Consider the following 23,990-nt stretch of genomic DNA (forward strand, 5'->3'; position numbering starts at 1 on the left):
TTATATGGGCTACTACTAGCCCTTTTTAACAGCAACTTCTGTTCTAGTCTCAATTAATACCAAAGTTGGTCTTTCATTTTGGGCTCCCCTATTTCTTTCTTTACATACTGTTATCAATCCCTGGTAAGGAAGGCAGTCTCTTAATATGAAGTCCAAAGTTCTCCTTGGCCTCAACCCACTCTATTACCCTCTATTACCTTTCTCTCTCGAGTTATTTGCTCCCGGCCCTTCTCCAGTAAATTCCAGGCCCCTCCAGCCTATTTTCTATACCATTACTTGTAGTCATTTGTATAGGTAAAAATTTCCTTTTTCCACGTTCATGTTCATTTAGTTCTTAGAATATACTCTGCTACTTTATGAATATAATATTATACATGGTTGTTATTCTCTTTAAAAACCTAAATACAAAATCCTGCTCTTCTCGAATCATTCCTCATTTCATCAACATCCCTTTTCACTTTGATTTATAACCTTCAGCTTGTGTTATATAAATGTGCCTTAAATGCATGGCTCTAAAATATCCTTTCAAATGAGGCTATATTGAATCACCTTGTTCTATGGGAGAGTCAACTTATCCCACTTAACTTTTGCCCTTTTCCCTCCCAAACACATTATTTCAACTCTTTATTAATTGTATTCCACAATTTTTCCTATGGTTGATAAAAAACACTTGACCTGCACATAAAACCCAAGTGACCTTTACATAAAACCAAAGTGAGTGGGAACTATTTTATTTCAGATATAATGGCAAAGAAATAAAGCCATATGCTGGATAAGGGCTCCATTGCATCGCCATGAGTAAAAATCACATACATCCATGAAATGGAAGTGATTATAGCGCAACATGGCAACCTGGCACTTTCTAATGGCCTACTGCTCGATAGTATCAATATAAGGTTAAAACTCTGAAATTGTCATTCATTTTTAGGGACAGTTTTGGACAACAAATCTTGATACTCAGTCATCAACTGTAGATAGCTTATGCATTTAGGCGCACAGGTAATTGAAACAACTGCATGTCACTGAATTTCAGACTGCCATATCCCCATTCTTTGTAATGCTTTTTCTTTTTTTTTCTGTATTACCACTTGAAATTAATACACCCTTTTCTTGAAAAGAAAACAAAATATGGTATCCCTACCGTTTGTTGAGACCCAGTTAAGTTATGCTTAGAATGTTGAGCTTGGAAGGTCTTTCGGTTGGTTTAATCAAGGTAAAAACTCACAGAATGGCAAAAAAGTGAGAGTCATGTTTTGTCACACTTTCTCCCTTTTCTCTGAATTTGCTTGGAGCACACACACAGATTAGGGTTGTGAGGTCTTGACCCCACATCACAGGGTACAAGGGGGTCCCCAATTGCAAAAAATGTTTTTATGTGTTTTGCAATATTGGGACTGTCCCTGTTTTAAACATTCTTGGTGTGACTGATCACGTGTCAGTAAAACAAAATGTAATTATTAACAGCTGAGCTAGAAATATATTTATAATTTTATATATTACACAGCTGCCCCCATAAGAAAAACTAAAAATATGTATGATTAGTGAAATGAATCTAAAGATATTTCATTAGACAGTGTGTGCAATTACTGACTAAAAACATGAACTTGAAAGCCAAAACACAGAATATATGTTCTTTTTGCTTCTAAAATACAAGAACACCAGCTTCAACTCCTTTTGTGTACACAGAATGTCCTGAGTACAATATGCGTCTTCTGAGAGGGTGCACCTCTTTTTTGGCCAGCATATCTTCTCCACTTCTGAGCTTCCATCATACTACCATAAACATTATACTGAACTCCTAGGACTTTTTTAAGGTTTGCTGCCCCTTCTGCAGATGACTGAAATCCTGTCATATCCCTTATGACAGGTGGTCATATCTCTTCAGCGATGGAGTGCCTTGTTACAGCATCCTCCTTGTGAGATCAGTTGTCCAAGAGCAGGCATGATGACACACCTTATCAAGCACCCACCAGAGACACAAAAGCCTTCCTTGCAATCAAGTTACTCCTACTGGTCTCCCCAAAGGGTGCTCAACTGCAAGTAAAACTCCCCTGTCGATGGGTTACAGCTGATACAAGGCACTCATTTCCATTCCCTCTGCCCAGCTCCTCCAGTGACCAAGTCATTACTTAAACTTGGGTTATCTGGGTTGCATTCAGTGCTCCATGCCTCTATGTCATAGAAATGGGCCAAGGTAATTCACTTTAGACTGTGAAGAAGTCCCATAAATATAATGGCAGCGTAATGTACTTCAGTTTATTGCTGTCAGACATATACACTGACCTCCATGAGCGATACAAATTATCATTTAACAGTGATCAATCAAATCATGTAACTGCCGCTGGTTTCAACCAGTGCCTGGCTTCTCCATAAAAGCTGGACTCCCACTGAACGTTTGAGAAGAATAAGTGGAATCAATGGAACTTTGACAGCTTAAGTGCTATTCAAGGAATAGTATTACTAAGGTCAAAACTGCTGGAGTTTGGAGAATTCCCACTCATTCAATGTACATGAATTTCAAAGGAAGCATAAAGTAGTGAGGGTGTAGATAGAGCAGCCCCCACTACTTTATGCTTCCTTTGAAAGGAAGCATAAAGTAGTGGGGGTGTAGATAGCGCAGCCCCCCTGTGTTGGGGTGGAATGTATTTTCTTCCTGCAAAATTATTTAAATATGTAACATATTGAGCAAATTGCTGTTTTTTTCAGTAAAACCTTAAATTTAATTTTCTGAAGTGTTAGGATCTCATGTATCAAGTTTCACACTTCCAAAGGGGAGTAAAAAAAGATAGCTATCTGCTACTTACACTTCTGCTGTTTCACTGTGAAGAAAGTGAATGGACCATGCATTAACCACACTAATGTATCCTGACTTATTCCTTTCAGACACATAAACTGTACTAGATAAGCCATATCAGTGGTCAGCTAACACTGACCATTTAATTATTCTGTGCTTTCACACCCAACATGCTTTTTTACTCTTATTTCCAAAAGGCAGCAAATGTCTGCTTATACCTCTGATGACTGATGTGATGAAAGTCAACTTCTGCTATAAAGCTTCCCCAAAAAGCAAAAACCCAGATATCCTAGGCAGTACAATGGCACCAGTCTTGTTGGCTAACACTCATGCCTCTTAGGAATAAATCAACAGCAGCATTTTACCATCATGAGAATGATACCACAGTACAAGCAGAAAAAAGAAGTTATGTCTTACCATAACGTTCCATCTGTGTTATTGATCTTCGTTCATTCATTACTGATGGGTTATCGGTTCCATCCTTGGAACCGAGCTGGCCAATATCAAGCTCGCGTCAGTCAAAAACTCTCGAGCCAAGGTCCTACCCAGAATGCTCTGCTCCCTGTTACCTCAGATCGAGTTTGCAAGTTGATAGATAAAAGTCGAGGCTACCTCTGGTCATAACAGACCTACAAGAAAGGAGTACATGAGATCACCCAAGAACCTCCACAAGGGGGACGGAGGGTGGGAAGTAATGAATGAATGAAGATCAACAACACAAATGGAACGTTATGGTAAGACATAACTTCTTTATCTGATTTTGTTAATCTTCGTTCATTCCTTACTGATGGGACAGAGACCCCAGCTACCTATATTCCTGGGTGGCCCTCATGGAAGGACGTTCCTGAGCACCATGGAGCCAAACAAAGCCCTACCTTTGGAGGCCAAGTCCAATTTGTAATGAAGAATAATGGTATGAGGTTTGGCCCAAGTCACAGCTGAGCAAATACCATTGAGGGAAGCCTTAGAATGGAAAGCTGCTGAAGTTGCCATAGATCCTGTAGAATGAGCTTTGACTCTATGAGGCAAGGTGAGATTGTTTTTGTTGTAGATAAACTTGATACAATTTCTCAACCATGATGCCAATGTAACCTTTTGATACAGGATGACTCCGTCTAGGTCCAGAAAAAGCCAGAAACAGTTGGTCTGATTTACGAGTAGATTTTGTTCTGTCCAGATAAAATCATATTTGCCTATAAACATCCAAGGAGTGCAGGCAATACTCTCCCTTGTTAGAATGGTTAGGAAAGAACACTGGGAGATCAACAGACTGGTTGATAGATCGCTCTGACACCACTTTTGGTAAAAAGGTACAATTGGTTCTCAGTGAGATCCTATCCTTATGGAAGATAAAATAGGGAGGTTTGATGCGTAAGGCCTGAAGTTCTGACAATCGCCTGGCCGATGTGATTGCAATAAGAAACAAAGTTTTCCAAGAGAGATATCTTACATCACAAGAACAGGCAGGTTCAAAGGGTGGAGCTATTAAAGCTTGCAGAACCAAAGCCAAATCCCAAGGTTGTACGGGTTCTCTAAAGGGAGGTTTTAGGTGGATAACCCCTTTCAAGAAAGTCTTACAGAGTCTGTGTGACATAAGTGAAGAATCTTGAAAACCAGTATGAAAATTTGAAATGGCAGCTAAATGTACACAGACAGTAGAGGCAGACACTCCAGAGTGGAAAAGATGTGATAAGTAATCCAATACCACCGAGACCTGGGCTGACAAGGGGTCTATTTGTTTATCTGCTGCCCATAGAGAGAACCTCTTCCATTTGTTAAGATAGGTTAGTCGGGTGGATGATTTATGAGATGCAATAAGAATATTATGCAAAGGGGACGAAAGGTTTTCATGCCTGGCAATCATAGGAAGTAGGGAAACCAAGCTGTCAGTTTCAGGGTTGTTAGATTGGGGTGAATCAGACCCTGCGGATGGGTGATCAACATTGGGGATGGATTGAGGATCCACAATTGATCTAGCAGGTGCGGCCAGCGGAAGGGAAACCAGACTTGTTGAGGCCAATATGGAGCAATGAGGATCACTTTGCTCTTCAACTGTCATGCTTTCTTTAGAAATTGAGAGAGGAGGATAGGCATAAAGAAGACCTGAGGGCCAAGTGTGGACTAGAGTGTCCTTTGGTGACTGTCCCCAAGGGGGGGATCAGGGCAAAGTAGTTGCTGCACTTGTAGTTGGTTGGGGAGGCAAATATGTTGCGGCAAGGCTGGCCCCAGAGGTTGAAGATTTTTGCCACTATCAGAGAATTGAGGGACCACTCGTGAGGCTATAGCAGGCACCTGCTCAATTTGTCCGCTATCACGTTGGAGCTCCCAGGAATGTGCATTGCAATCAGAAAGCGGTTATGAGCAACTGCCCATTGCCATATTCTCAAGGCCTCTTGGCATAACAGGTAAGATCTGGTCCCCATTGTTTGTTGATGTACCAGACTACCGACATGTTGTCTGATTGGATCGCAATAGTCCCTGAAGGAAGGATGGAGTGAAATGCTTGCAATGCTAGAAGCACCGCCCTCAGTTCCAGGACATTGATATGCAAAAGGGCCTCTGTCTCCGACCAGGTGCCTTGGACTGAGTTTCACTGAAATATCCCCCCCACCCCATCAGTGAGGCATCCATGGTCACAGTGGCTATCGGTTGATGGGGGTTGAAAGGGCGAGACCATTGTTGGGGATTTTGAGACGTCCACCAGAGTAAATCTTGCTTGCATCTCTGAGTTACACTTATATGAAAAGACAAAGGATGTTGCAGAGGGTACCACTGAGTCTGAAGTAGCCACTGAAGAAGTCTCATGTGGAATCTGGCTAGAGGAACAATGGTAATCGAAGCTGCCATTGACCCCAGTAGCTGAAGTACAGATCGAGCTGGGGATTTCTGGTGACAGAGCAGCAGCTGAACTTGTTGTCTTATTCTCTGAAGTCTGTGTTCTGGAAGGGATGCTGTGCAATTTCTAGTGTCCACCAGTACCCATATAAATTCCAAAGACTGAGTTGGGGTTGTGTTGGATTTCTCCCAGTTTATAGTGATTCCCAGGGTTCGAGCTGTTAAGAGAGTATACTGCAGGGCTACTGCAAGGCTTCTTCCAGTAGATGCTTAGTGGAGACGGTAAGGAGCCAGTCGTCTAGATATGGAAACTCCTGGAATCCCTGAAGTCACAAGTGAGAAATAACCACTGCCATGCATTTTGTGAACACTCTGGGGGCTGTAGAAAGACCGAAGGGCAGGGCTCGAAACTGGTAGTGACTGGCACATCCAATCATCTTCTTCCAGAAGAGGAAGGATAGACTGAACTGTGACCATCTGAAATTTCTCTGTTTTTACAAATGTGTTTAGTGTACTGAGATCCAGAATTGGTCTCCAGTCCCCTGTCCTTTTTGGCACTAAAAAGAACCTTGAGTAAAATATGGATCCTATCTGGTCTGGGGGACCGCCTGGATGACTCTTTTTTGTAGCAGCTTTTTGATTTCATGTGCTGCTGTTTCCCTTTGACTGGTTGGAACGTCGGACAACACTCTTGATGAGACTGGGCAAAGATGGAAGGGGATGTGATAGCCTCTGGATATAATCCGTTGTACCCAAGAGTTGGTTATCTTTTGCCAGGCAGCGGGGTACAAGGAGAAATGACCCCCGACCGCTACCAGAGGTGAGCAGTCAGGCAACGCTTCAGGAGTGCTGATAGGGTCGGCCAGAGACAGAATCTCTGGAACCTCGGTTTCGCGAACCTCCTCTGCCCCAAAAGGGGTGTCTTCCATTGGAGTTTCCCCTCTGCCTTTAGGGCACGTGCATCCCGGAAAGAACCCTGTGATTTCTTGTGTCAGATCTTTCCACTCCTCTGATTTCTGGAATAGAATCGCTGAGGAGTGGAGTGTCTGACACCAATGGCAGACAAGGTCTTACCATCTTGTTCGCACAGTGCCAGCGTATTCTTGACTTTAGGGCCAAACAAAGAAGTGGCCTTTATGGGGGCATTCAAGAAGGAAGCCTTAAAGGAGTCCGCAAAGTCACAAAGGCACATCCAACCATGTCATCTGGTGACTATACCTGTGCCTGCCGCTCTAGCTGCCCCTTCCATTGCGTGAAATATAAGACGCATGGAAGAGTTGGAAATGGACTCTAGGGTGGTTATCTGAGAAGCCACATTATCATGGACTTCATCAGAAACAGCTCCTGCCAAGGTTTCAGGGAGCTGGTTGGTAAGATCTCGCTGAAGCCTGGTAAAATGTGCCAAATAATTCAAAGACCTTACGGCGAAGGTCGATGAAGCAAACACTCGCTTCCCTAATGTGTCAATCGCCCGGGACTCCTTGTTGGGTGGATGGACAGTTTGGCTCTCTTCTGCCAAATCCTTCTTAGTTAGCAGCGGCCACCACCATAGCATCTACTGGTAGACCACGTGACTAGTAGGGGTGCTCAGCGGGGGGCAATAATATTTTATCTGGCCTCTTAGGTATCACTTCCATGGTATCAGGAGCCTTCCATGTGCACCAAACGATGAGCTGGATGAGCTCATCAGCAGGCGGGGTGACCCAGGAGGTAGGGGGCCGAGCACGAAAAGCCTGCAGGAATATGGATTCTTCGGAGGAAGGATTAGAGGGCTTCCAGTCACCTCTCTAAGGATCTTGAGGATGTCACCAAAGGACACCTCATGAGACGGTGACCATGGGGACCCTTCCCCATCATCAAAATCCGTATCTTCAGTCAATGACTCCTCAGTGGAGTGCATGTGCTTCCTCTTACATGATGCTTTGTGGTGTGCTTCCTCAGTGGGAGGTTCTGTGGAAGACTGCAAAGAGGGGGTCTCCTGAGGAGGAGAGACCTGAGTCTCTTGTGCCCGGTGTCCAGGAGTTGAAGCTTGTGGCAGCTGCTGCACAGTGGGGGGAGAAGACTCTGACAAATGAGCTTTGCCAGCGGAGGCAAGTGGCCTCTCCATGGCCTGGAAGGCTAGCCCACCCAAGGAGGGATGGCAGCCAGGAACCGAGCACGACAACCTCAGAAGTGGGGTCACACCCTGCCCTGACGAGCCCGCCCTCAGAACAGGAGTCTCAAGAGGACCATGAACCGCAAGAGAGAGAGCACCCCTGGAAGGTGCCATAGAAAAAAATCGGTGTGGAGCCAGGAATGCCCTGCCCAACCACACAGCCACTGGCCTGAGAAGAGCCCAATGCCCAGTGCACCGAAAGCCACAAGGACGACTCTGGTTCAAAAGTGAGATCGACTATTAGAGTCAGACGGAAGAAAGCTGCTATAGGAGTAATAAGCTACGAAACATGAGTGGAAATCGAAGGAGGAGTATACGTTGGGGTTTGAGGCAAAATACGCTCACCTGAAAGAGGGAACGTGGACGTCGACGGTTGAGAGAGACCTCTGGCCACAAGCAGCAACACATCCTGCTCAGAAAGACTCTTGGTTGACCTCACGGAGAAGGCTGATGGCGATTCTGGCATTTCCAGGAAAGGACTATACTGACTGTTTGCAAAAGGATCCAGTGAAGGGAAATATTTGGTCCTTGCTAATTCAATAGGTGCAGAGCTCGGAGCCGAAGAAGTCTACACCGAAGAAAATGGTGTGGAAAAGGTCTGCTTCGAAGTTGTTAGCGCTGTAGTAGTTGAAGGTGTCTGCACCGTAAAGGCAAAGGTCTGCCCCAAAGGGTACAGTGCCATAGTGGAAAATGTCTGCACCAATAATAAGGATGGTGCTGAGAAGGACTGCAACAAAGTACATGTCGGTGCTGAGAAAGTCTGCATTGTGGAGTACAGAAGAGTCATACTTGGAGCCGAAGGTGACTGTACCAACAGTGCCGAAGGGGACTGAACCTATACTGACGGTGCCATTAGGTGTTGCGACAGAACTGTCAGAACCATAGTTGTCTGCACTGGGAACTCCGGTGCCAATATCAATAAAGGAAACATGGCTGTAATCAGGATCATTTGGGGACGGTGCTGAGCCTGAAGCCGACAGGGTCACAGGTGGCCCGGAGTAGTAATCAATTTCACCTTCTTATGAGTCTACTCCCTACGATCTCCAGAGGGAGAAGAAGTGAGTGATTTTGATGAAAAAGAGGAAGACCGCCTCTTGTGGGGTTTAACAGGAGGGGGTGAGCCCTCTGAACCAGAAATAGCCTCAGGAGACCTTTCAAAATTAACTTATTCTTCCTGTCATTGAGATTCCTGGTAGCGAAGGTTCTACAAATCCCACACGGAGGATCTACAGTCAAGTGGAAGACATTAATACAGTAGACACATAAGTCATGGCCATCGGAAAGTGGTAACTTACAGCCGCAATCCTTGCACTGCTTGAAACCAATGGAACTTTTCTTATCCGACATAGCTGGTATGGAGACGAAGCACAGTAGCAAAAGGAAGAATAATGGCTATCCAAGAAAAGGATAAAAAGAGAAAAGGAAGAATTACCAGCGATGGTAATGGAGAATTACCACAAGGTAAGAAAAGAGGGTAATAAAGGGAAAAGACTAAAGGGAGAGAGTCTAAAGTTGGGAGAGTGGCCTAATAGTCAAGGTTTTTGCCTTACAAACTCAAGGTGCAGGGTTTGAGTCTCACAAGGGATAATTGGCTAGGCTTAAAATGGCTCGCAAGGGCAGTTAGCCTAGTACTACCCTATGAACCTATAAGGGTACGAAAATATTAGAATAAACTTTTGATAAAAGAATTTAAAGTAATAACAATATATAAATTGTCAAAAGAGTGGCTTGACACGGCTGTTCAGCAACGTGACAACCGAGATCTGAGGTAACAGGGAGCAGAGCATTCTGGGCAGGACCTTGGCTCGAGAGTTTTTGGCTGACACGAGCTTGATGTTGGCCAGCTCGGTTCCAAGGATGGAACAGATAACCCATCAGTAACTAATGAACGAAGATGATAGATTTCAACAACTGGCTAAATTACTGGTGTCATTCTAAGGGGATCCAGTATCTGTCTGCCTGGGATTACAGACCTCGATGCTTTGCCAGAGATGGCCTGCGTCTGTCACCCCTGGGCTTCCGGATACTGGCCAAGGTTCTTGCCACCCCTATAGTGCCTTTTTTAGGTGGTGTTCCAAAGACCAAATTACCACCATAACAGCTAAAACAAATGCAATCTGAGGGTCATGCTGCTCAACGCTAGAAGTCTAAATCTGAAAATGCACTAGCTCGAAGCACTCCTTAAAATGGAGAACATCGACATTTGTGCTGTAACAGAGACCTGGTTCAAGGCAGCAGAAAGCACCCCTGCACTACCAGGCTATAACTCATTCCACACTATTCGGCCCCAGAACTTGGACCAAAGCTCCAAAGGTGGTGGTGTTTCCATATTCATAAAGGATGGCACACCTGCAGACTGGTATCCCAACATAATGCATCAGAGATACTTCAGGTGCAGCTAACATTGGGTAAGACAGCGATTCAGGTCATAGCCTGCTATAGGTCCCCAACAATGTCCCAAAACTCACACTCCACATTCCTAAGTACATTGGAGAATATAAGGGTGAAACCTAACACTCTCATACTGGGCAACTTCAACTACCCCTCCATTAACTGGGAAAACTACTCAAATACCAATACACTTGCCCAACATTTCCTGGAATTCATTAATTCAAATGCCCTGGACCAGCTTGTTCTTACCCCTACTAGAGGTAGCCACATCCTTAACCTGGTCATTACTAACATGAGCGACCTTTGCTCTACACCAGTAGTTAACTCCTCCCTGGTTAGATCCGACCACAAACGAATCACCCTGGAAATCCACATCCCTCCCATCCCCACCCCTACCCCCCGCAAAGGTAACCACCATGCAAACCTTCTCCAAAGCTAACTCTGGGCTCCTAAAAACAGAGGTGGCTAACTTCATGGCACCCATGCAAATGGTGAATAGTTGCATGACTGCCGAATCATACACCAATGCACTGTACAAACACCTACACAAATGCATGGATTTCTCCATACCTACTAGAACCAAGACGCTCTCCTCCAAAAAAAGGAAACCAATCTGGTGGTCAACTGCCATAAACAAACTCTACAACAGAAGGAGGAAACTGATGCGGAATAGGGTGAAGTCCCAAGACTGGAAAAACTCCCTTATCAGCCTCAACAAAAAGTTGAGATCCCTCATCAAATCCTCTAAAGCTAGCTATGAAAACAGAATTGCAGCAGATAGTAAGGACAAACACAAGGCCTTCTATAGTTATGTAAAGAATCTCCATGGCAATACCCAGATTTGCTCTGAGCTACTGCACAATGGTACCTCCTATACCGAGCCAAGAGATATTGCCAATATACTGGCCGACAGATTCAGTGCCAACTTTACCCCCCCCCAAGGACCAAACACAATACCAGTAGATTGCCAGGCACCCAGTATTACTGCTGAACAGGTTAAAGCAGCACTGTCCAAGGCCAAGAATACAGCTTCTGTGGGACCTGACAATATCCCTGGCTGTGTTCTACATGAACTACAGAGTGAACTGGCACTTCACCTGTGTGCCTTGTTCAATCACAGCCTCACCTCAGGCTTTGTCCCTACTGAATGGTGCACTGCTACAGTTATCCCTCTCCACAAAGAAGGAGCAACTACAGACCCTGGGAACTACCGCCCCATTAGCCTGACAAGTCTGATTTACAAGGCTATGGAACACATCATCATGGCCCTAATAAACAAGGACAAAGGGAATCTCCAAACTCTGGATCCCACACAGTTTGGTTTTGTGAAGGGTAGATCATGCCTGCTCAACTTGGTTGACTTCCTTGAGTCAATCACCAAAGCAAGGTGGTTCACACAGCCTACCTTGATCTGGCCAAGGCGTTTGATACCATTCCCCATTCAGGAATCATAGAAAAAATTACTAAGCTAGGCATCAACCCCTATAGCAAGGCAGGTTGCAAACTGGCTCACAGACAGAACCCACAGTGTGAAAGTAGCGGACTCCCAAGTCAGACTGCTGACCAGTCATGAGTGGAGTCCCACAGGGTTCGGTCCTGGGTCCTCCAACAAAAAGGGTCTGTGGCTGACAAAGTTGACAAACAATTGCAAGTTGGGAGCTATTATTAACACCCCAAGTGATGTTGACATCCTGCAGAAAGGCCTCACTGAGACCAATGACTGGTGTCAGAACCATGGCCTTAAGCTCAATGCCAAAAAATGTGTCGTCATCACCTTTGGGAAAAACCCAGTTCAAATGAATTACCACATCGATGGTAGTCCACTGAACACAGAAGGTGTTATGAGAGATCTAGGAACAAAGGTTGACGTCAGCCTCTCTTTTGACCACCACATTACCACTGTGGTCAGAAAGTCCTTCTATGTGGCATATCTTATTACTACCCTCATTAGGCCAATCATTGACTACGATGCCTCATTTGGCATGTACCTCACTAAATACCTGCAACAACTGGAGAGGCCGCAAAAGTACCTCACAAAGAGGATCCTAGGCCTTAAACACTTGTCCTATATGGACAGACTCAAAAAACTCCAACTATTCTCTGTCTCATATCTTTGCTTGACATACAAAGCCATGTCTGATCCAGCTCTGTTAGAAATGCTACATCTAAGGAAATCCCAATCCCTCCGCACCACACGCTCCAGTGACCTCAACCTCATTACCACAATCAACAGAACGTACTGGAGGGATATGTTCATAACCCAGAAACTGCCCTTGCTATGGAACAGACTTCCCATACATGTCAAACAGAGCACCTCACTGGCCTTCCTCAAGAGAAACCTTGATGAGTGGATGGGAAATACAAAATTCACCCAGGTGATCATTCCAGTGGCTCTACTCGACAGAGGCACTGGGAACTAAGGTCGGGTGGCACAATGTTAGGGTAATCCTATGGGCTAGGTTTGTAAAGGCTCCAGGGCCATTAGCCTAGAATACACCTATGAACTGTAAAACAGTAATCAAGTAACTGTTCTTTGCTTTGAAAAACAGCCTACTCCCCTCCAAATAAAAAAAACAGCCATTTTCTGTCTAAGGTCTGATGACTGACTGCGAAGAAAGAGAAAACGTAATAGATATAGCAGTCTGCTCGGTATTACATGCACTGTCCACTGGAAAGCCACATCAGAGCTCATTCAACACTGATCATGTAACTGCCCTACAGTTTCATATACAATCTGCCTCCCTACTCCCAAACAATAGCCATCTTCCACGTACCCCAGATTTTCAGACATCAGATTCTGATGAAAGTGAAAAAAAGAAAGAAAGGAAGAAAGAATGGCCATAGTACTGCACTTCAACTTGTTGTTCTTAGACATAAGTGTACTGTCCCTACTTCCAACAAGCTACATCAACATTTGTTTAACTGTGATCACTTAACTGCCTCGTGCCTTCATATAAAGAATACTGTCCACCAACAGACAACCACTTCTGGCAATTACATTTGTGATTGGGAAGAAAATGGAAAATAATGGCCATATTAATGTATGTCAAACTACTGCTGCAATTTGCAGAACTCCACCTACCAAGAACACCATAATGAATAAATAATACATTGGTAAGTAGAGTAATTTTTGCTCAGACTAAATTATCTCACGTACTTATCTAGCACAGTACAGAACAGGGATATAGGAGGATTCAGATGTCATACTAATGAAAAGGATGATGTCTAACTTTTGGGTTCAAATTCCCATTCATTTTAATGTTTGGTACAGTAACTTTGTTTTGCATGCAGAATGAGTGAACTAATTACCCTAGACGTGACCTAAGATATATATATATATATATATATATATATATATATATATATATATATATATATATATATATATATATATACACACACACACACACACACACACACACACACACACACACACACACACACACACACACACACACACTTTTCAAAAATACACACCTCTTCATGTTCTTCATCATACTCTTCTTCTTCCTCTGCTTCCTCTTCATCTTCTTTCTCTTTTTCTTCTTCATCTGATACTACTTCCTCTTCCTTCTTTTCCAGAGTCTAAAACAGATAACAACAACCAATTTATAAAGGTAAATTTTGCAAGTGAAAGAACAGTTTGTCTAAATTACTCTATAGATTCTCAGGCTGGTGGACTACAAGGGATACAGCAAAACTTTCAAGAGAGGTCATTCCCAGGATTAAAAATCTAACTCAACAATAATGACAAATAAAAACAGAAGTATTCACCATGGCTTAGACTGATAAATCCCTGAATGTGGGATAGATGACCTAGTTTTGAATCATGCTCTGGGCACTGAGGGAGGAAGCAACGTAGAACAGAAAAGAGTGGTGAGGCAATTTCTGCTCACCTCAGGAGACAGGATAAAAGTGTGCATGCCTAGGGCAATCATTTCATCTGAGAAGCCCTGGTGGAGACCAGAGACTTCAAGAAAGTGCTTGCTTCAAAGGAGCCCGGGACTTCTGTAGGGTCACGGCACTCATGAAAGTAATGACACACCATTCCTAAGTTTTGATGCAGGATAAAACTTGAGCAAGCTACTGGGCATTTGCAGTGGGAATGATTAGAACTTAAAAGCTCTGCTTCCCCAAGTAATATGATCTCACTGTTCTCTCATCCTGGCAGGAATAAAATGAGAGGGCTATAAGGTACTACCCTCTGAAATGAACAATTATGCTAAATGGGCAGAAGAGTGCAGGCTTGATGGGCTAAACAAGAAATGAAAATTTCAGTAAAAGGCAACAAACCACCGCTACTCTTTTAGTCAGTCAGGTTTAATTACCATTTCTTGCTTTTCAATGGTTACTTAAACTACAAACAATGATAATCGCACAGAACAGTATTCTCAGTGCCTGTTACTTCTTTTTCTTTCTAATGTGACCAATTTTCATTCTTTTGTTATGTCTGAGTTGTTGTCAGAAAAATATGTATTAATGTGTGTATGCTTAATGCTAATTTAAAGCTAAATAAGTTAACACATTTTTCATTCTATTTTATATGCACTGTTTTATATATAAATTGAGTTTCATATGAGACTGAAAAGATTCTTTTGAAACTGCAGTGTGCTTTCTGAAACTTGAAAGATGCCCTCTGACCTAGTAATTGCTAGCACAGCAATATTCATGTTTATGCCTTTTGGAAATGTACTTGAGAAGCAGGTGGTTATCTGCTAGGTCAGGAGAAAATGAATGAACAATGCTATATTCTATAATGTAATGATTTTAAACAATCAGCTCTGTTCGAAGTATGAGAATATGTGCAGCTGCAAAGGTTTAGAGATAACATAAACAAAGGATTATTAGAGAAATGAACTACTTGCTTTGTGCTCGAATTAGCCATAGTACCTTGAATGATAACATTGCATATATCTAACCAGTGGTAGCCAAGGCCACATTGTTTTCCTTAGGAAGTTTCTCACAAAAATTGATAAATCAGCAGAATATTGTTAAAACAATTATTACTAAATGATGATGACACAACTTGTGATTCACTACGTCAGCTTGGTAGGCAATGTCTTATTAGAAAGTGTATAAAAATGTTAGCATTTCCTGTTTCTAGTTAGACAAACTCTGTATTAGCACGTTTTTGTCTCCTTGCTGCAAGATTAAAGTGCTTTAACCTGAACCTACCGTGTTTTGATCATTTTTAAAGTATATTTTTCCTTTGACAGTTTGGTCCTTCGGACCGGAAAGTACCTCTCACTCTAGGCCCAGGTCAGAATTGGGCCCGGTGGCATGTACCCGTATGGAGAAGTGGCCACATCGGCTCTTCAGTTCTGAAAGACCTCCGACTGAATTGTCGTTCGAAAGAGGCCAGCCACTGTTTCTGATCTGGGATTGGAGGACAAGTCAACGTTCCTGTGGATCTACTCACGGAGGGTCAGGTAAGGAGGAATTTACCTTTTTTCTGTTTTAGATCAGGGACTTGTTACAGTACTGTTTTGTCAGGGAGATTTGCATGTGCAGATCAGGGACAAAAAAGATTGCTGTCTTGTCATAGATCAGGGAAACAGAATAGGTAGGCAGTTATTCTAGATAAACTGTGAAAAAGTGTAAAATCGTGGTACCACGTGATAAGAAGGGTTACGTAACAATTTTTAACTTAGTTAAGGCAACATGGGAAATCAGTGCACGAAAAGTTCCCGAGACCTGCCCCTAACCAAAGACGCGAAATATATGCAGTTACAGCGTGCCGATAATGTTAAGTATTATACAAAATGGGTTGATAAATACAAATTTGATGGTAATTTAGATAAATCTTCACTTATTAAACTTGTTAGACAACTTAAAACAGACGCGAAAGGTCAGCTAAAAAAGCAACGACAATTAGGAGTCCCTCAGGCACACAGGTGGCTTGAGGAAGCAAATCGCAGGGAACAAAAGGCTAAAAATTCAAAAGCAATGTTCTTAGATAAAGAAGACAATAACTTGGTAATAGCAACAGCCCCTCCTCCGCCCCCTCCGCTTCCATTACCGGAATATGAAGCGAGTGGACAAGCTGATCCACTTCCGCTATATCCAGCTGTTCCTGCAAAATCAAAACCGTTTGTCAGGGATCCTATCGAGACCAGGTCTCGAACATGCAACTTGAGAGGGGATATTGAATTATATGAAATAAATAGAAATTCACAAGCTATGAGTGAGGAAGAAATATGTCTACTCATAGAAGTACCAAATCCACAGGCAGGACAGGCAGGACAGGATCCAACTCTTCTAGTATATAGATCGTGGACACCGGAAGACATCCGGAAAGCCACAGAGGGAATTCCCCATCCAAAAGTTAATTTTAGAAAATTCTTAGAAGACTTACAGGGCATGAGGTTAAGTTACCATTTGAATGGAGAAGAAGTAGAGAAAGTAGTTAGACAAATTGTAGGTCCAGATTGGCACATGATTAGTGGCAACTGGAATCCCCGTGATGCAGAGCTTAGGCCACTCCCACATAGTAACGCAGAACTGGACAACAGAGTGAAAGGTCTGACAGATCGAATCTCTGAGAAATGGAATACTAGGGCTGATTGGACTTGCATTAATGAATGCATATAACAAGAAGGTGAAACTGTTGATAGATATTATGCCAGATTATTAGAATGTTTTAATAACCATTGTGGAATGCAGGTACCTGAAGATCAAGCACATGATTCCCCATATGAGCAACAGCTAAAAAATGCATTCTTAAAAGGCAGTATTGCGCCCATTAGCAGCTTTACTACAAAGCACATGGTAGATCATCGAACAAGTAAATTACAGTCATTACTCAAATATGCAAAACATGCCGAAAGGCATTTTAATAGCAAAAAGAAAACTCAAGTATTTGCAGTAGAAGACGGATTTGTAGTACAAACTGGGAAGAAGGGTAAGAAAAATATCCAGGGGAAACAAACAATCTGATAAACGATCAGAAGACTTTGAAGAAAGAAAGAAAAGGGGTGAATGTTTCAAATCTGGGAAAAAAGGACATTTGGCAAGGGATTGCAGACTAAATAAGAAGGTAACCACGGAAGATAAGGAGGGTGAGGAATGACTATATGATAGTCAAGAATCACTGGATAGGAATAAACAAGAAAAGACAAATGCAAATGTGGTAGAGAGGGTAGAGGATGTGACAGAAGGAATAGAGGATTACATGAATTCATAGATAATGAAGAAAATGAAATTTTGGACTTAGCATTATTGAGCTTAGAGCTCTACTTAGCAGACACAAAACCTGAAGTTACACTTCTGGTAGAGGGGAGGGAAGTCAAATTTCTGTGTGACTCAGGGGCTTCACAGACCCTGATACATCCTTCCAAACTACCAGAAAATTCAGAATCACTGGACTACATATTAGTAAAAGCAGCTAATGGACAGCTGTATCGGGAGCCACTCTCCCATAACATAGCGATAATTGACCCTGTTTCAGGGATGACCCAGAAAAGCAAAATTGTTGTTTCTGCAAAATGCCCAGTGAATCTCTTGGGCAGAGACTTAATGCAGATATTTGGCATAGCCGTAGTTCCAACTATGCAGGTTATGGAAGCACAGCGACAAATGGATACTTTTGTAGTGCGACCGGAGGGTGAAACATTTTATTGGTACAGCCAGGACTTAGATATGACTGGTCCAGGGGCAGTAACCGAAGAACTGATGAATGTAGCCATCAGTAAATCCCCCTCCCTTGACACTGATAAACAGCATTTGTTGCATTGCACTCTATATTACTGTAACAGACCAGGACCTGATAAAGAATATGAGCAAGAACTGTTTAGAAACCAAGCTAATACGTTAGTATTGTGAAATTTGTACTGGGACACAGAAGGAAACAGTGTAGTAAGCTGTTCATTGCCCCAAGAATTCCTAGCACTTTACAAATCCAATCGATTACCACATGTAAGCTTAACTAAAGATAGAAATCTGAAGTGGGCAGACCTAGGAGAAAAAGTCACAAGGTGGGAAAAACAGACAGAATTAGAGCTCTCTGAACAAGGAGTACAGAAGCAGAAATTGAATTGGATAACACAGATGCACCCAGCTGTGCACTCACAGGCAAGTGAGGATAGCTGAGTAGCACTCTTACTAGAGGAAGAGGAAAAAGCCTTGCGAGACATACCAGAGACTCTCTGGTCAACAGGAAAATCAGATGTAGGACTTAATCGTATAGCAGGACCAGTGAATATTACGCCAAAATCAGCATTTAGACCTCAAAAAAGACAGTATCCCTTAAGGAAGGATGCAGACATAGGAATCAAACCTATAATAGCAGCTTTACTTAAGGAAGGAGTCTTAATAGAATCTCCTGACTCACCATGTAATACACCCTTATTTCCTGTTAGGAAAGCAAATGGGGAATGGCGTATGGTCCAAGATTTACAAGCTGTAAATGACACAGTTATACCCAGGGCACCTACGGTGCCAGATCCACACACTTTATTGAATGATTTGAAACCTCAACAGAAGTATTTTTCTGTGGTAGATATTAGCAATGCATTTTTCTCAATACCGATACACCCAGATAGCCAACATTGGTTTGCATTTACATTTCAGGGGAAACGGTATACATATACGAGACTACCACAGGGATATTGTGAAAGTCCAACAATATTCGCAGAAGAAATGGCAAGTAACCTGGTGGGATTTATCCCACCGAAAAGTAGTCAGATTTTACTTTATGTAGACGACATTCTGCTGGCAGCCCCCACCCAGCAAGAATGCAGAGAGGATACCATAGCGTTATTACAATTTTTAGCCACTCAAGGACACAAGGTAAACAAAAACAAACTGCAACTTTGGAAAAAACAGGTTAAATACCTGGGATATGTAATATCCAAAGAAGGCAGAATATTAGATGAAGACAGAAAAACAGCAATATTACAAGCGCCTAAACCAACTACCAAGAAGGAAATGATGTCCTTCCTGGGTACTACTAACTTTTGTCGGAGTTGGATACCAAACTATGCTTTGGAGTCTGCTCCACTGACTAATTTGATATTCAAAAAGCCGATGGCAGCACAGGATTTATTACAGTGGACACCAGAAGCAGAATCAGCTTTCTGCAAACTGAAACAACTGATAGCTTCTTCCTTAGTTTTAGGATTGCCAAACTATCATAAGCGATTTTTCCAAACTGTAGACTGTAAGCAAGGATATATGACATCAGTGTTAACACAACAACATGGGGACAAACAACGCCCCATAGCTTACTATTCATCACAGCTAGACCCAGTGGCGTGATCCTTGCCCCACTGTGTACAAGCAGTAGTCGCAGCTACAATGGCAGTGCAGGCTTCAGCCTCAGTAGTATTGTTCCACCCTCTCACATTGAGAGTGCCTCATGCAGTCGCGATTATTTTACTGCAAGAAAAGGTAGCATATCTTTCGCCTGCTAGACATCTTTCCTGTATGACTATACTGTTGAGCCAACCTCATATGACAATTGAACGATGCACTACTTTGAATCCGTCAACCTTGCTCCCAACCCCTGCAGATGGCAAACCACACTGCTGCCCGCAGGAGATAGAGCAAAAAACACTACCTAGAAAATACCTTACAGATATTCCCTTGGATGATGCCGAGGCGACATACTATGTGGACGGCTCGTGCAGGAGGGGTCCTGCAGGACAGAATCTAGTGGGGTATGCAGTAGTTTCTGATACCGAGATTTTAGAAGCGAAATCTTTAACACACAACTTATCTGCACAAGCAGCAGAATTGATTGCCTTGACAAGGGCATGTACCTTAGCAAAAGGTAAGAAAGTAAACATTTTTACTGACAGTCATTATGCTTTTCCTACTGTACATGTTTTTCTGCAGCAGTGGAAAAATAGAGGAATGATAACATCAACTGGTAAACCTATTAACCATGCGCAATTTATTTTAGATTTGTTAGACTCTATTCAGTTACCTCAGAAAGTAGCTATTTGCAAATGTGTAGCTCATACCAAGCAACAGGATAGAATTTGAAAAGGTAATGCGAGGGCTGATACAGCTGCAAAACAAGCAGCTTCAGCTTCAGAAGTTTTTCTTTTGAGTGAGGAATTACAACCATCTGAGATTTTAGATTTAGAAATGTTAAAAACAATGCAGACACTTACTACAAATGTAGAAAAACAAAAGTGGATAAAACGAGGAGCAATCCTTGAGAAGGGACTGTACATCTCCAAAGAAAAGAAATCAATCTTACCATTTAACTTGATTAGATATGCAGCTTTGTTGAGCCATGGGCAGTGCCATGTCTCAACAAGGGGGATGGTACAGTTAGTAAATCGAGTGTTTACGACGTATGGATTTACAAATTACACAAAAAATGTTTGTGCAGCATGCCATGTTTGTAACAAGCATCATGCACAAGGGGCATTGAAACCTAAGCAAGGGAGTTTCCCTATACCACCGTATCCGTTTCATACTATTTGTATGGACTTTATAGAACTGAACAAATGTGAAAATAAGAAGTACTGCCTTGTCATTATAGATATGTTTTCCAAATGGGTGGAAGCTTTTCCAACAAAAAATCCAGATGCAGCTACTGTCGCAAAAGTCCTTGTTAAAGAAATTATTCCTAGATTTGGCATACCGGAAAAGATTTATAGTGACAATGGCACACACTTTGTAAATCAAACTATACAGCAACTTAGTCGCTATTTCGGGATATCGCTGAAAAACCATTGTGCATACCACCCCCAATCTGCAGGATTAGTAGAGAGGCATAATGGGGTGTTGAAAAATAAGCTTAGAAAATTGATTAGTGAGACACAAAAGAACTGGGTGCACTGTTTACCTCTGGCACTGTTGAGCATGAGAACTGTTCCAAATGCAAAAGGGTTAACTCCTTTTGAAGTTCTGTTTGGGAGGGCATATTATACACCTCAATGGAAACCTCTCATGTCTGCAGAGCAGGAGGCTGACAGTTCACTTGCAGGGTATATGAGGCGATTTTTGAATAACAAACTTTTGCAGTTAAATTCTGTTTCAGATAAAGAGCAAACAAAGCCATCGGAAGCAGCAGTAGCCCCAGGCACATGGGTCTGGGTGAAGATAGTGAAGAGAAAAAACTGGAGTTCTCCGAACTTGGAAGGGCCGTACCAGGTACTACTATCGACACCCACTGCAGTCAAGATCGTGGAGCGAGCATCCTGGATTCATTTGACACACTGTAAACTGGTTAAGAACTTTGAACTGGACAAAAACCTTGTTACTGTTGTACAACGAGAACAAAATGACCAGGTATAGAGCAAACAGAGATACTGAACAACCTCAGAAAGCTTGCATGATTATTCTGGTAGCTATACTGATAACATTGTTCTTTTTGTTGTGGCCTTTCCTTTTTCCTGCCACAAAAGTTGAACTGATTAAACGTGATAAGCCAAACATAGATTGGCACCCAAACTTTAACACTTACCAGGCAATTACACGTGTGTATGCTGAGACTTTTAATGTTTCGAACTGCTGGATCTGTACAGCCATACCAACAGCATATGGGGGGTTATTAATGACTGCAGTCCCCCTAGGGGTCAATGAGACCTGGGAAAATTTGGTTTATGACACAGTAGCTATTAAAGCATATGATAAGGTAGCACTGTATTTGCCTGTGACACAAAAGGGAATTGTATGTTTTTATAAGAATGACACAATTCAAGTGGGTTGGAGCAAGTGTAATGTGACTGTACATTATAAATGTTATACCAAAGCAAACAAAATGGGTGGAACTTGTAGTTCAAATTATGACTCATTTCTTGAGTCCGTGCATAAGACTATTGACCAAATGCAACATAATCCTATACTTTTTAAACAACTATCTGTAATAGATAGGAAAATGTTTCATTCAGGGCAGCCATTTCGTCACAAAGTAACTACTAAGGTAGAGGATTGTTATTTTGTGTGTGGTAAAAAAGCATATAAATGGTTACCTGAAAATTGGTCCGGCAGTTGTTTTTTGGGGTACCTGGTCCCGGCCATATGACACACTGCAGTTTTGCCTCAGGGTAATATTCAAAATACCCGAGATGTGACCAAGAAAGCTGTCAAAAAGCCTGAAAATCCAGTGGGACAGATTGAGGCGGGCTGGAAAGACCATCATACTGTGGGTACTAAACTGACGCACATGGACTTGAGTGATGCTGTTATATCGTGGGCAGGCATATTACCTGCATATGGCACAGTGAAATCGATTTGGGAGCTGCGAAAACTGTCCAAACTTCTCGAAGTAATGAGTAATGCAACTTTTTCTGCTCTTGAACTGATAACTGATGAACTGAATGCTATGAGAACTGTAGTGCTCCAGAACCGAGTGGCTCTTGACTTCACCCTAGCGGTGAGGGGTGGTACGTGCGCTTTAATCACAGAAGAGTGCTGTGCGTATATACCAGATCATCAACATGAGATAAATGACCACCTTGAGGTGATACAGCAAGTGTCGGCCATGACCAAGCCAGGCCCAAACCCTCTGATGGACTTTTTCCAGAATTTGTTTGGGGGGGTGGGGTTCCATCCTGATGAACATCTTGATTGCCATTTGTGTGGGATTGCTCCTAATAGGAGCTTGTATTTGTTGTGGTATCCCCTGCATGAAAACGTTAATCAAAGAATTTATAGATATATCAATTTCTGAGACTATGTATCAAAGTACTGAGCTTGAAGAATTGTTAGAATGTGAAACACTTTCATAAGTTTAAACTGAATGACTTTCTTAACTGCAATTCCTGAATGGAAGAGGTTAGGAAAATAGGCAAACTGTTTATTCTTTTAAAAATAGAATTAAAAAGTATTAACAGGCAGGAAATGTCAGAAAAATATGTATTAATGTGTGTATGCTTAATGCTAATTAGAAGCTAAATAAGTTAACACCTTTTTCATTCTATTTTATATGCACTGTTTTATATATAAATTGAGTTTCATATGAGACTGAAAAGATGCTTTTGAAACTGCAGTGTGCTTTCTGAAACTTGCAAGATGCCCACTGACCTAGTAATTGCTAGCACAGCAATATTCATGTTTATGCCTTTTGGAAATGTACTTGAGAAGCAGGTGGTTATCTGCTAGGTCAGGAGAAAATGAATGAACAATGCTATATTCTGTAAATGTAATGATTTTAAACAATCAGCTCTGTTCGAAGTATGAGAACATGTGCAGCTGCAAAGGTTTAGAGGTAACATAAACAAAGGATTATTAGAGAAATTAACTACTTGCTTTGTGCTCGAATTAGCCATAGTACCTTGAATGATGATAACATTGCATATATCTAACCAGTGGTAGCCAAGGCCACGTTGTTTTCCTTAGGAAGCTTCTCACAAAAATTGATAAATTAGCAGAATATTGTTAAAACAATTATTACTAAATGATGATGATACAACTTGTAATTCACTACGTCAGCTTGGTAGGCAATGTCTTATTAGAAAGTGTATAAACATGTTAGCATTTCCTGTTTCAAGTTAGACAAACTCTGTATTAGCACGTTTTTGTCTCCTTGCTGCAAGATTAAAGTGCCTTAACCTGAACCTACTGTGTTTTGATCATTTTTAAAGTATATTTTTCATTTGACAGTTGTAATCCTTAAACTCATCTCCCCTCCCCTAAACACCTTCCCTTCGTATCTGTCAAAGGGGCAAATCTGAGCTGTTTGCTGCTGTGACTGATAGATCACAGCAGGAGACAAAGTTCATGTGCTGGGAATACTGTTCTATGTGATTATCCCTGTTTGGCTTTTTAATCAGTCACCGCAAAGAAAGAAATGGTAATTAAACCTACCTGACTAAAGGAAAGCAGGGTATGTGTGAAAACAGTGATCCCTTTAATTTT

The 23,990-nt window shown here is 42.2% G+C and overlaps 1 protein-coding gene across 2 annotated transcripts in view; it reads right to left on the bottom strand.

The window, feature by feature from the left end:
• The window catches only part of POLR3GL (RNA polymerase III subunit GL), a 279,970-nt gene that overhangs the window by 14,566 nt on the left and 241,414 nt on the right, over positions 1-23,990 (bottom strand). The window contains exon 7 of one of the 2 annotated variants that reach the window (XM_044079992.1): positions 13,653-13,760. In XM_044079992.1, the coding sequence (XP_043935927.1) occupies positions 13,653-13,760 (108 nt within the window). Of the gene's footprint in view, positions 1-13,652; positions 13,761-23,990 lie in introns of those variants that run through there. The other variant, XM_044079993.1, reaches the window with a different exon arrangement.

The sequence above is a fragment of the Protopterus annectens genome, chromosome 8.part0 (genome assembly GCF_019279795.1).
Source record: "Protopterus annectens isolate FY-2018-M chromosome 8.part0, PAN1.0, whole genome shotgun sequence".
In the NCBI taxonomy this organism is placed as follows: Eukaryota; Metazoa; Chordata; order Ceratodontiformes; family Protopteridae; genus Protopterus; species Protopterus annectens.